Raw genomic sequence first — 14,804 nt, forward strand, 5'->3', positions numbered from 1 at the left:
TGCCCTGCATTGGGCTCTGTGCTGACAGCTCAGAGCCTGGACCCTGCTTCTGGTTCTGTGTCTCCCTCTCTCTGCCCCTTCCCCACTTGTACTCTGTCTCTGTCTGTCTCAAAAATAAATAAACATAAAAAAAAAGAAAAGAACTAGAGCCTAATGACTCAATAGAATTAGAAACAAATGACCCTATCGAAGATGGAAGGGTTACCTAATTATCCTAGGGTCCAGTTCTGCGGAAGGAGAGGAAGGACTGCTCAACATTATGTAGTTCTCCAGTTACCTAGTAGCAGCATTCCTGGGTGGTCTTTGAGGTGATCTCACATTCCAAAGTTTTATTTACTTAATGGGGAAATGGCAATATTGCATGTGGGAGAACTATAAAGCTACCATAAGAGCATTTTTGCTGTTCAAATGAACATTTTGTGAGTTTTTTTCAATGTGTCTACCCCATCAGATTGAATAATTACTAAATTAAGTATGTCAGCTCTTTCAGAGGCAGTATTTGGGACTTTAGGGAAAAAAATATTTCACTCTATCACAGGATCTTAGGGTATTTTCTTAAGTACTAATTTTGGGAATCAAGTTTTTTCAAAAACTAGATGAGAAGGCTGAAAATTTATAGATGTTGCTACTTCTCCATGGATTTAGCAAGTGGTGAATTTGGTCACGGAACCTGGGTCTTTGAATTTAGCTCTGGGTTTCTTGTGTTTTATTACTCATTGTGGTCTCTCTGACATTAAGGGCAGTGCCTCAAAACTGTTATGGAAAAGTACTTATGTTATTAATTAATATTCTAACTGAACATTATTTTGTATTAGAAACTGCCATCAACATTGGCTATGCCTGCAACATGCTGACTGATGATATGAATGATGTGTTCATTATATCAGGGAACACGGCAGTGGAAGTCAGAGAAGAACTCAGGTAAGTGTTGAAGGAAGGAGGAAAGGAAGACAGGGAGTGAGGGAGGGGGAAAGGGAAGGTCAGATAGTTGAGAAAGTAGAAAGGTCTTTTATAGTTTCTGCGGCCTTAGTTCAGTATAGAGCTCTTTCTGCATGTTTCCTAAACTCCTATTCATTTTGGTGACAAACTGAGATAAGTTTGACATCAGTAGTGAAATGTCATCTTCAGGCCTCCAACATTTTCCACATATTTTTAGAAAAGGATTTCAAATCATTTACTTTGGGTTGTCCTTTAGAAATAGCTCTTATATGATGAGTGATCAGATTCAATGAGGGCATTTGTTAAAAATAGCAATTCACTAGCTTCTTCATTCTGGCTCCCAAATTAAGAACCTCCAGGGGATGGAGTATGGGGATTTGTATTTTCATAAGGACCTAGATGAAATTATGATTGGATAAATTTGGAAAACACCACTGTAGGAGATGGTATGTAAAGTTGGAATAGAGTCTTTCAGCATTAAAGAAAGTAGATATTTCGACATAGTTACTATTAAACCCAAATATATAATGCTTATGAGATATAGAATACTGTGAAATTTTTAGAAGAACATTTTAAGAGGAACATTTTAAAAGTCTGCATAATTATTTTCTAAGAACTTTAAAAAATGCTGTCCTATAACAATTTTTGCTTGTTAATGCTTGAAGTAGCATCTTTAAGTTCAGCCCATCCTGGGTCTGGCCAAGCAGACTATTGAATTAGAGACAAACTGCTTGTATCTTGCTGCATTCTAGAAGGGGATAACCTTCCCTCAACACAACAGTGGAGCACTATGGCTTCCTTAATGTGTCTCCATCGTTACACTTTTGTTCATGAACCTTGGGGAAAAAAAGGAAGTCTTTTTTTTTTTCTTTTTAATTCGAGTTAGTTAACATATAGTGTAGTATTGGTTTCCAGAGTAGAATTTAGTGATTTATCACTTACATATATAACACCCAATGTTTAGCACAAGTGTCCTACTTAAATCCCATCACCCATTTAGCCCATTCTCTGCACCCACCTCACCTTTAGCAACCCATGGTTTGTTCTCTATATTTAAGTCACTTATGGTTTGCCCCCCTCTCTGTTTTTATCTGATTTTATTTTTCCTTCCCTTCCTCTATGTTCTTTTTTGTTTCCTAAATTCCATGAAATCATATGATATTGTCTTTCTCCAACTGACTTGTTTTGCTTAGCATAATGCACTCTAGTTCCATCCACATTGTTGCAAATGGCAAGATTTCATTATTTTAATCACCAAGTAATACTCCAGTGCGTGTGTGTGTGTGTGTGTGTGTGTGTGTGTGTGTGTGTGTGTGTATACCACATCTTCTTTACCCATTCATCAGTGAATGGACATTTTGGCTGATTCCATAGTTTGGCTATTGTTGATAATGCTGCTGTCAACATTGGGGTGCATGTGCCCCTTCAAATCAGCATTTTTGTATCCTTTGGATAAATACCTACTAGTGAAATTGCTGTAGGGTAGTTCTATCTCTATCTTTTTGAGGAACCTCCACACTGTTTTCAGAGTGGCTGCACCAGTTTGCATTCCACAAACAGTGCGAGAGGTTTCCCCTTTCCCCACAACCTTGCCAACATCTGTCATTTCCTGAGTTGTTAATTTTAGCCATTCTGATGGGTATGAGCTGGTATCTCAATGTGGTTTTGATTTGTATTTCCCTGATGATGAGTGACTTTGAACATCTTTTCATGTGCCTGTTAGCCATCTGGATGTCTTCTTTGGAGAAGTGTCTGTTCATGTCTTCTGCCCATTTCTTCCCTGGATGATTTGTTTTTTGGGTGTTGAGTTTGATAAGTTCTTTATAGATTTTGGATACTAACCCTTTCTCCAATATGTCATTTGCAAATATCTTCTCCCATTCTGTCAGTTGCCTTTTAGTTATATTGATTCCTTTACTGTGCAGAAACTTTTTATCTTGATGAGATCCCAAAAGTTCATGTTTACTTTTATTTCCCTTGCCTTTGCAGACATGTCAAGTAAGAAGTTGTTGTGGCTGAGGTCAAAGAGGTTGTTGCCTGTGTTCTCGCGTAGGATTTTGATGGTTTCCTGTTTCACATATAGGTGTTTCATCCGTTTTGAATTTATTTTTGTGTATAGTGTAAGAAAGTGGTCCAGTTTCATTCTTCTGCATGTTGCTGTCCATTTCTCCCAGCACCATTTGCTAAAGAGACTGTCTTTTTTCCACTGGATATTCTTTCCTACTTTGTCGAAGATTAGTTGGCCATATATTTGTGGGTCCATTTCTGGGTTCTCTGTTTTATTCCATGGGTCTATGTGTCTGTTTTGTACCAATACCATATTGTCTTGATGGTTACAGCTTTGTAATACAGGCTAAAGTTCAAGATTGTGATGCCTCCAGCTTTGGTTTCCTTTTTCAACATTACTTTGGCTATTTGGGGTCTTTTGTGGTTCATACAAATTTTAGAATTTTGTGAAGAATGCTGGTACCATTTTGGTTGGGATTGCATTGAATGTGTGGATTGCTTTGGGTATTATTGATATTTTAATAATATTTGTTCTTCCAATCCATGAGCATGGAATGTTTTTCCATTTCTTTGTGTCTTCAATTTCTTTCATAAGCTTTATATAGTTTTCAGTGAATGGATCTTTGACCTGTTGGATTAGGTTTATTCCTAGGTATTTATGGTTCTTGGTACAATTGTAAATGGTATCTATTCCTTGGTATCTCTTTCTGTTGCTTCATTATTGGTGTGTAGAAATGCAGTTGATTTATGTACATTGGTTTTATATCCTACAACTTTGCTGAATTCATGTATCAGCTGTAGTCATTTTTTTGGTGGAATCTTCCAGGTTTTCCATGTAGAGTATCATGTCAAATGCAAAGAATGAAAGTTTGACTTCTTCCTTGCCAATTTGGATGCCTTTTATTCTTTTTGTTGTCTGATTGCTGAGGCTAGGACTTCGAGTACTATGTTGAACAACAGTGGTGAGAATGGACATCCCTGTCATGTTCCTGAGCTCAGGGGGAAAGCTCTCAGTTTTTCCCCATTGAGGAGGATATTAGCTCTGGGCCTTTCATATATGGCTTTTATGATGTTAAGGTATGTTCCTTCTATCCTCACTTTCTTGAGGGTTTAAAAGAAAGGATGCTGTATTTTTGTCAAATGCTTTTTCTGCATCTATTGACAGGATCATATGGTTCTTATCCTTTCTTCCATTAATGTATCATGTTGATTGATTTGCAAATATTGGACCAGCCCTACAGCCCAGGAATGAATCCCACTTGATCCTGGTGAATAATTCTTTTAATATACTGTTGAATTTGATTTGCTAGCATCTTGCTGAGACTTTTTGCATCCATGTTCATCAGGGATATTGGCCTGTAGTTCTTCTTTTTAGTTGGGCCTTTGTCTGGTTTTGGAATCAAGGTAATGCTGGCTTCATAGAATGAGTCTAGAAGCTTTCCTTCCATTTCTACTTTTTGAACAGCTTGAGAAGAATAGGTATTAACTCTGCTTTAAATGTCTGGTAGAATTTCCCTGGGAAGCCATTTGGCCCAGGACTCTTATTTTTTGGGAGATTTTTGTTAAGTGATTCAATTTCTTCACTGCTTATGGGTCTGTTCAAACTTTCTGTTTCTTTCCATTTGAGTTTTGGTAGAGTGTGATTGTCTAGGAATTTGTCAATTTCTTCCATGTTGTCCAGTTTGTTGGCATATAATTTTTCATAGTATCCTCTAATAATTGTATTTCTGTGGTATTGGTTGTGATCTTTTCTCTTTCATTCATTATTTCATCTATTTGGGTCCTCTCTCTTTTCTTTTTGAGAAGTCTTGTTAGAGGTTTGTCAATTTTGTTTATTCTTTCAAAAAACCAGCTCTTAGATTCATTGATCTGTTCTACTGTTTCTTTGGATTCTATATTGTTTATTTCTTCTCTGGTCTTTATTATTTCTCTTCTGCTGCTGGCCTTGGGTTTTCTTTGCTGCTGCCTTTCTAGTTCCTTTAGGTGTGAGGTTAGTTTCTGTATTTGGGAAACTTTCTTGCTTCTTGAGTTAGGCCTGAATTGCAATGTATTTTCCTCTTAGGACTTCCTTCACTGCATCCCAAAGGGTTTGGACTTGTCATGGTTTCATTTTCATTTGCTTCCATATATTTTTCAATTTCTTTTTTAATTTCCTGGTTGAACCATTCATTATTTAGTATGATGTTCTTTAACCTCCGTGTATTTGGGGGCTTTCCATTTTTTTTCTTGTGGTTAATTTCAATTTTCATAGCATTGAGACCTGAAAACATGCATGATATGATCTCAACCCTTTTATATTTGTTGAGAGATGTTTTGTGACCCAGTATGTGATCTATTTTGGAGAATGGTCCAAGAGAAGAATGTGTGTTCTGCTGCTTTTGGACGAAAAGTTCTGAATGTATCTGATAAGTCCATCTGGTCCAATTTGTCATTCAGAGTCATGGTTTCCTTATTAATTTTCTGCCTATATGATCTGTCCATTGTTGTAAGTGGAGTATTAAAGTCCCCTACTATCATGGTATTATTATCTATACATTTATTTATGTTTGTGATTGATTTGTATATTTGGGTTCTTTCACATTGGGGGCATAAACATTTGCAATTGTTAGATCTTCTTGATGGATAGACCCCTTAATTATGATATAATGGCCTTCTTCATCTCTTGTTACAGTTTGTAACTACAAAGTCCAGTTTGTAAAATCCAGTTTGTCTGATATAAGTATGACTACTCTGACTTTCTTTTGCTGTCTGGCAGCATGATAGATGGTTTTCCATTCCTTCACTTTCAAACTGCAGGTGATCTCAGGTCTAAAATGAGTTTCTTGTAGGCAGCATATAGATGGATCATGTTTTTTTGTCCATTCTGATACCCTGTGTCTTTTGATTGGGGCATTTAATCCATTTACATACAGAGTGACTATTGAAAGATATGGATTTGGGGCACCTGGGTGTCTCATTCAGTTAAGTGTCTGACTTCATTCAGCTCAGGTCATGATCTCATGGTTTGTGAGTTTGAGCCCCGCGTCGGGCTCTGTGCTGACAGCTCAGAGCCTGGAGCCTGCTTCAGATTCTGTGTCTCCCTCTTTCTCTCTCTGCCCCTGCTCATGCTCTATCTCTCTCTGTCTCAAAAATAAATAATAAAAAAGTTAAAAAATTTTAAAAAAGAAAGATATGGATTTAGGGTCATTGTGTTACTGTATGTGTTGTGCTTGTGGTGATGTCTCTGGTCTTTTGTAGTCTTTACTGTTTCCACTCAGAGTCCCCCTTAGCATCTCCTACAGGGCTGGTTTAGTGGTCATGAACTCCTTTAGTTTTTGTTTGTCTGGTAAATCCTTTATCTCTCCTTCTATTCTGAATGACAGCCTTGCTGGATAAAGGATTCTTGGTTGCATATTTTTCTTATTCAGTACATTGAATATTTCCTGCCACTCCCTTCTGGCCTGCCAACTCTCAGTGGACAGGTCTGCTACTACTTTTATGTGTCTCTTGTAGGTTAAGGCCCATTTGTCCCTAGCTGCTTTCAGAAATATCTTCGTATTCTGCAAGTTTCACTATGATATGTCATGGTATTGACTTGTTTTTGTTTTGAAGGGAGTTCTCTGTGCCTCTTGGACTTGGATGCCTATTTCCTTCCCCAGATTCGGAAAGTTCTCACCTGTAATTTGTTCAAATAAATCTTCTGCCCCTTTCTGTCTCTTCTGGAGCTCCTATAATATGGATATTATTTTGTTTCATTGAATCACTTAGGTCTCTAATTCTCCCCTCATGGTCTAGTAATTTCTTTTCCCTCTTTTTTTCAGCGTCATCATTTCCCATAATTTTATCTTCTATTTCACCTATTCTCCCCTGTGTTTCTCCTGTCCTCACTGTCACTGCATCTAGTTTATTTTGCATGTCATTTACAACATTTCTTAATTCATCATGACTGTTTCTTAGGTCTTTGATCTCTGCAGCAATAGATTCTCTGCTGTATTCTATGCTTGTTTCAGACCCAACTATTAGTCTTATGACTGTTATTTTAAATTCTTCTTCAGATATATTATTGGTATCTATTTTGAACAATTTTCTGGCTGTCATTTCTTCCTGGAATTTCTTTTGGGGAGAATTCTTCTGTATCATCATTTTGACTAGGCTTCTGTCTTTAATATGTTTTAATGGCTTGTTATGTGTCCTACACCTGTATTAAAAAGTGGTCATATGCTGTCCATGGCCTGGCACTTCAGGGAGTGTTTTTGGAGAGTGTTGCATGCGCTTCATTGTTATGTGTTTGGCTGCTGTATCCCACTAGTCAGTCTTCTACAAAGCTCCTCCTAATTCATTGTTTAGCCCTTCCATCAGGTGTGCTTTGATTTGTTCATTGACATAACCCTGGAAAAAAAGAAAGGGCCGGGAATCTGATCCCATACAAAGAGAAAAATGAAAAGGTGTGTGTGTGGGGGGGGGGGGGGGAAGCAGAGAATCAAAGAAATTATAAGGCTTAATCCAAAGAGAGAGAAAGAAAAATAAAGGAGATCTAGAAAAGGTGTAAAAATAGTAGAGTAAAAATACCTGATTAAACCGACAAAACAAAGAAAGAAAAAAACGTATATATATAATAAGAAATGACTAAAAATCATATCAGAAAGGATGAGCCTGTTTCCAAAGGAAAAAGAAGATGGTAGAAAGAATAAGAAAAGAGAAGAAAAGAAATGAAAAGAGAGGGGGAAAAAAAAAAGAAACAGACTAACATTCAAAACAGCAGGACAGTTGTCTGTTGGTGCCTGGGACTGATGGCTGTACTGGTCTGGAGGAGAGGCCTTCTGGTTGGCACAGTGTCAGTCTTCCTCTAGTAGATGAGCAATTGCCAGGCACAGAGGGTTGGTGTTTGGTGTGAACAGGTCCCGCCTCCATTGGGGGCCTGTTGTCCTATTCTCTGAAACCCTACTGTGTTAGTGATGGGGAGAAAAATTGGCGACATCCCAATCTCTCCTCCCCAGACAGGTGTCTGAAACCATGTTGTTCAGGCTGTCCTCCCAGAGCAGTGTGGGCGGCTGGCTTGTCCTGCTCTACAGCTTCCTGTGTCTCCTAGGCACTCAGCTGGGATTTAAAACCCGATATCTTAGGGGATCCCGAGCCATGCAAACCTGGTTCTGGGGTAGTGCCACTCCGCCTTGCCGATATGGCTGGTGCCTGTACTGTCTTTTGTACTTTGGGGATCAATATACCCTCTTCCCACAGTACTTAAGGGAGGAGACGGTTCTCTCCCAGGGCACCCCTGAGATCACTACCACACCCTGGGGCTGGCTCCCCTCCCCTCAGGCTCACACACATAGTGGTGGCTTTGGTTGGGAAAAAGTCACACACTTTTGAAAACTGTGATCTTTAGCTTCTAAAGCTGTTTGCAAAGGAGAAACTGGCTCTGTCTGTATTCCTTCTTCCCCAGTCTGTGGTCTAGAGGGGTTTTTCTCTTGTCCTAACACAATATTGCATCCACAGCTTCTCTTTCTCTCCCTTTTGTCTCTCCATAGAAGGGGATCCCTCCCCTCTGTGCCCAGGCTGTTTTATCTTCCTTAATTTGCTGACATGCACCTCTGTCCTGCCAAGCTGTTTCCCTCCACCTGTGGAGATTTTTCTGTCACTCCACAGATAGATTTCCTGGGTGTTCAAAGTATTCTAACCTCAACATCACTGTCTTTGAGGGATGAGGGAGATCCCGGTCCCCCTAATTCTCTGCCGCCTTAACTCCTCCCATGTTCTAGTTTTCAGTGTACAAATTTTTACCTCTTTGGTTAGGTTTATTGCTAGGTGCCTTACGGTTCTTGGTGCAATTGTAGATGGGATCAATTCCTTGATTTCTCTTTCTGATGCTTCATTATTGGTGTATAGAAATGCAACAGATTTGTGTACGTTGATTTTATATCCTACAGCTTTGCTGAATTCATGTATCAACTCTAGCCATTTTTTGGTGAAGTCTTTCCGGTTTTCCATGTAGACTATCATGTCATCTGTGAAGAGTGAAAGTTTGACTTATTCCTTGCCAATTTGGATGCCTTTCATTTCTTTTTGTTGTCTGATTGCTGAGGCTAGGACTTCCAGTATTCTGTTGAACAACAGTGGTAAGAGTGGACATCCCTGTCATGTTCCTAACCTTAGCGGAAAAGCTCTCACTTTTTCCCTATTGAGGATGATATTAACTGTAGGTCTTTCATATATGGCTTTTATGATGTTGAAATATGTTCCTCCTCTCCATACTTTGAAAAGAAAGGAAGTCTTAACTGTTAGCATCACCAATTGTTACTTGCAGATTAAATTTTCCGACTTCTATACTGTTTTACCCATGGTAGGAAACTGCTGTACATGCTGGTAGAAGCTATGACTGAAGACTGCATGTCTTTGCCAAATAAATTGGTAAATCTAATTATTATGGACATAATGTTATTATTGGTATTTTTATATAACTTTAATGATAGGTTCTATGGAGTTTTGGGGGGGAAATATTAATAATTTGTTTAATAATTAATAACTAAGTTTTTTATTTTAAGAAAATCTTTCTCTTTAAATGACCTTTTGTTTGGGGACTTTAACTTTTGCTGAAGGAAGATGGATATGAGCAGATCTAGATTCTGATGAGCCTAGTGCTAAATGCTTTAAGAAAGTGCCTGAGGCACTATTATAAGCTGGATACATGTATTACATTTCATTCCCAAAGCAACCCAGTGGTAGGCATTATAATTATCCTTACTTTACAGATCAGGAAGTTGAAGCATAGATAAGCCCATACATGCCTGAAGTTTCACACGTGGCCAGTGGTTCAGCTGGTATTTGAATCTAGCGTGGTCCCAGATCCTGTGCACTGAATCACTTGCCATGTGTCTCCCTAAACTTTTACCTTGGGTGTGTTCTTACTCCCTTTAAATGACTGATATAAAAAATGTAGCTGTTGAGGCATCTTATTGCTTCATTTAAGGTCATACACCAGTGTGAATAAATTCCAGAGAGTGACATCAGGTGTAAGAGGAAGGATATGGGCTTTGTGTTAGAGGAACCCAAGTTTGAATCTCAGATTTGTACTCAACTGGCAGACTGATTGATTTTCAGGATGCTGTTCAACCTCTCTTTGATTGGTTTCCTCATTTGTAAATGGTAAAATAGGCAAATATCTACTCTGTAGATTATTTTCTTTGGGAGATTCAAAGAGATAAGAATGTAAAGATTTATGGCCATTCAGTGAACATGCTTCTTGCCTTCCCCCCCCCCCCAACTTGGTCCCTTCCCTTTTTTCTCTTTTCTTTAGCTGTTGTTCCGCAACAGGGACTCCCTTTATTAACATTTCCCCAATAGACTCTGTGGAGTCTCTATTAAAATTATGTAAAAAATTCTATCAGTATTTGTCCATGTTAAATAGAATAACACAAAATTAAAAAAAAAAAAGTGGTGAGTCTAGGTGCACTTGAGTGCCTCAGTCGGTTAAGCAACCAACCTCGGCTCAGGTCATGATCTCGTGGTTTGTGAGTTTGAGCCCCGCATCAGGCTCTCTGCTGTAGCACAGAGCCTGCTTCAGATCCTCTGTCTCCCACTCTCTCTGCACCCCCCCCCCAGATCTCTCTCTCTCTCTCTCCTAAAAATAACTAAACATTAAAAAAAAACTTACAGGTGGAGAGTCCATACATTCTTATCATAGAGCAATCTGTATTTTTTATTAACCTTCTTAATATATTGAAGACCACACACTGATCCCTTACAACCTTTATGGATGTCCTTCTTTGATTGGTTACATTGGATAAAGATATTGCAGGTTGATGGAACAGCACACAGAAAGGCATAGAAACATGAAAGAAATTATGTTCTATTCTAGAGAAAATATTCCAAGTTGTAGCTAGAGAGTATGATAGAACTTAGAGGTGGGGACCATTTTTTCAGAGACAGATTGATGATAGATTGACAAGTGAAAGTGGCTATCCTTTATCCTGAAGTTATTGGGTGAATGTGGGTGGCTTCTAAGCAGATGAGTGACAAGCCCAATTCTATGTTTTAGAAATAACATTCTAGTGACTGGATAGATGGAGTATGTTTGATGGGAAAATGAATGTTATGGGGAGATGCATCGGGAGGTTGTTGGAACACCCAAGTTTAGAGATGATGAGGGTTGAACTTAAGGCAGTGAGGCTGTTAACAGTAGATGAGGAAAGCATGGAATCAAACTGACAGCTCTTTTGGAGGTAGAATGGTTAGGACTCAGTTTCTAGCTTGTCTGACTTTCTTGGCCCAGAATACACTCAACTGTGCAAGAACAGAAACTCTTTAAATTTTATAAAACTGAACTTTAACTCCTTTTCTGCCTGGTGACAGAATTAAACTAGGTACTTTTGGGTAAGGTCTAAGATGCACAGTTGCCTTACCTGTTACTGATCCTCAGCATCTACCCTACTGGCATCTAGCACTTCCCACTTCTGTGTCTCTGTCTGGTCTCCAGACTCTCTGGGTTGCTGGCTGTCCCTCTTGGCTGACCTACACATGCTTCTGGGGAAACAGGGCAAGTGTGGCTGCTCTTCATCTCTGTATCCAAGAAGACTTGTGCTTTCACATGGCTACCTCTGTTCCTGAAATCCCTTTACTCTTGTATCTTCTTTGTTACCATACTTCAGCAGCAACTATTCCATACTCAGTTTCCCAAAAACTCATCAGAGGATTCCATTACCCACACACTCCTCCATCCACTACCAATCCAGGTTATGAGTTTTCTTTCTTTTAGTGACTCTCACCAGCATCTAAGCTCCTCTTCATAGTCTATTTCCTCTAGGCTTGGATGGGCTTTCTACTCTATTGCTTATGGCAACATTTTATGCCCTGATTCCTTTAAGGATTAGTCTTAAGATACATGGAGAACTTTTTTTCTTCCCTCTCAAAACCCCATAGTGAAATTCAAGATCAATGCTGCTATCAGTTTCAAGAGTCTATTTTGGTACCTAAAAAGCAAGGTCATGACTCTTTTTTGTTCCCTCTGTATTTGACTGAGATCTCCTGAGGCAAGGTATGTTTCTGAGTAAATAGCATCATCTATGGTAGTGGTGGTGATTACAGAAGGGGTAGGGAACCAAAGTTAATATCTCAAGATTTTATCAAACTACCTATGGCTGACTAAGTAGATGGGATAACTGTCATTATATGGAAGGAATGTGCAGAAATATTAATTCTCATAAACTGTTGTTGGGAGTGTACGTTGGTAGAAACTTACCAGAGGGCAAACTCGCAACATATTTCAAAATTACATATATATACACTTTTCATCCAATGATCACTACTTCTAGGAATTGTCCTTAAACAAGTATAAAAATGTTTGAACATGTATATAAAGAAATATTGGTTGCTTTACCAATTATAATAGAAAATTAGAAAATGCTCAAATACCCAGCCACAAGGGATTTTGTTAATTACTATGACATATTTAAGCAATGGAATACTATGCAGTTAACAAAAGTGATTATGTGTCTACTGACATTGAAAAATGTCCATAATAAACTTAAGTGAAAAATGAGATAACAAAGTATCATATATATGATTCCTTTTTTCCAAAGAATGTATTTGTATATATGTATGTGAGTTCAGTGAGAGTTGATGTAAAAACAACCCAAAAAGGTATGTCAAAAGAACAGGATCTAAATGATAGTAGCTATTAGAAGGAAATGAACTAAGTGATTATATTTAAACCTATTAAATGTGTTGAGATTATTTCATAAACATGGATATATAATTTTTATGCATATCATGCATGTAGCTTGTTTCAAATTTAGTGTTATGAAACTGTCTTAGACACTTTGGCTCCTGTGTTAATTTTGCCACCATAACTGTTTTACTATTAAAGGTATGCCCAGAAATCTACAATTAAATGCTGCTATGGCTCCTCAGAAGATTACTGCATTGATTATATTTTGCCAATACATAGATATGTCTTCTGCCCAAAGGAAGACAGACTAAGAATGTAATTTTGCTTGGGCTGACAGGCCAAGTCACTCCATGTTTCATTTTTGTTGTATTGATCACGTCTTGTTGGAAAAATTCATGTCCTATAACTAATTAAACCATGACATGTCTCCACTGCTTCTGAGGAATACCCCAGTGATGTATCTAGGAACTGACACTTCTTTAATCAGCAAAATATGTGTTACACTTTTTTGGGCACTACCTGGTAGAAAGTTATCTGTATGAGTGAGCAGAGTTCTCAAATGCAAATGGCTCCAGAACCAGACAGATAATATTAGTTGCGTGATCTGGGCTGTATATAAGACATTAGGGAGTGGTGGAGCCTTGGGTGAAAGTGAAGTCAGGTTGTCCATAAACTCATACAGAATTTTAGAAACACTGTGCAAGCCAAACAAAATGCATTTTGTTCCTCATTTCAAACTTCTAGTCACCCAGGCAAAATATTTTAGTAGGTTAAGTTTCTATCATAAATTTTAGAGTACTAACAGATCTTGGTGATGTTCTAGTACACACTGGTGCAGTTGCCCCTGTTTTCGTAGCTGGTGACAACCAGTCTGATTGGCTGTCCCGTTCCCCTAATTGCTAACAAATATGGGTTTAGGGGTTGAGTGTCTTAGAGATCACATGGGTAGTAAGGGATGGAACTGGGGCTTGAAATCAAAATTTCATGTACTTCCTCCCTTTGTCTACTCTTGGCAGCATGGTCCCATCTCTTAACTGCTCCTCTGGCACTGTTTTTGTCCTATCCTAGAGGAAGCCTGTGGCCTACTCTGTATGTAAATCAGCTTAGTGTGGGAGACTGAGAACTGAGAGCTAGGAATTTGAAGACTTAGGTTCTTGACTGGGTCTGTAACTGACTTGTCAAGTAGTTGGAGGTCAGATCACCCAACTGTGGGCACATGAGATGTCAGAGGGTGACCCTGGGCCTGAACCCAGCTCTCCAGGCTCCAAGATCAGTGCTCTTCTATCAAAGTCAGGGTTGTCTTCTTTTAAACATGGTGCCATGTTTCCTTAACAGGTCCAGGTAATGTTTGAAAACAGAGTGCCTTACAAGCACTAACAAATGATCCTTTTCCCTACCATCTCTTTTTATAGAGTGCAGAGTGCATGGAAGCCAACATGGGCCTAACTGTGCTCTGCTATGTTTACGGTGGCACAGGGCTGTGAATGCCACATTTGCCTCAGCCGTTAATGCGTGTCTTCATGCCAGGATTATAATAGACTGCCCTTCCTTACAAAGCTTGGGGAAAAACAGGCACTCTTTTGTTTTAGCATTTGTTATTTGTGCTCTGTGGTTAAACATTGTGTGTTATGCCCACAAAAACCTATAGTTCCTGTTCAAGGAAAGGAGTCATGAGTAGTTTTCCCCCTCCTCCTAATTTTTTTTTTTTTTTTTTTTTTTTGAGAACCGGTTGGTATTTTAAGAGCTAGGTTCCGGGAAGAGAAAGAAATGATAGCTATAGAGCATGGGCAAAAGTCTGAAAATGCGTGAGCCCAGTCTGGTGAGGAGGGTTGTTGGCCCATGTGGAGGGAACACAGTGGGAATTTAAACTGAACTGAAAAAACTGTCCCTTTTCTGCCTGGAGATGTTAAGACAGTTTAGGGGGGGAAAAATCCTAAGTAAATAGAATTTCAGCCAATACTTTCATGAACTTCACCCTTCTTTGGAATGTTTTTATTCTCCGGGGGGGAAACAGAGATTGAGTCATTTATACAGCGAGTGAGAACTTTACTAAAAAGGAAACCTCAGGAGATGTTTGCCCTTTGGTGCTTTCTTAAGACCCAATTTATGAGCTCTGCAACATTGTCAGAAAAATGCTCACTTCTGAGCTTGTTTTTCTAGCTTTCCTTCATTATATGGGACAGTAAATTTTCATGACTGTTTAGGAGGATTCCCT

General features: G+C 38.8%; 1 protein-coding gene across 7 annotated transcripts in view; it reads left to right on the plus strand.

Annotated features, from left to right (window-relative positions):
- The window catches only part of ATP8B4 (ATPase phospholipid transporting 8B4 (putative)), a 252,542-nt gene that overhangs the window by 192,391 nt on the left and 45,347 nt on the right, over positions 1 to 14,804 (plus strand). For all 7 annotated transcript variants that reach the window (XM_027067227.2, XM_053224036.1, XM_015063454.3 and 4 more), the window contains one exon: positions 816 to 921. In XM_027067227.2, the coding sequence (XP_026923028.2) occupies positions 816 to 921 (106 nt within the window). The remainder of the gene's footprint in view (positions 1 to 815; positions 922 to 14,804) is intronic.

The sequence above is a fragment of the Acinonyx jubatus genome, chromosome B3 (genome assembly GCF_027475565.1).
Source record: "Acinonyx jubatus isolate Ajub_Pintada_27869175 chromosome B3, VMU_Ajub_asm_v1.0, whole genome shotgun sequence".
Taxonomy (NCBI): Eukaryota; Metazoa; Chordata; class Mammalia; order Carnivora; family Felidae; genus Acinonyx; species Acinonyx jubatus.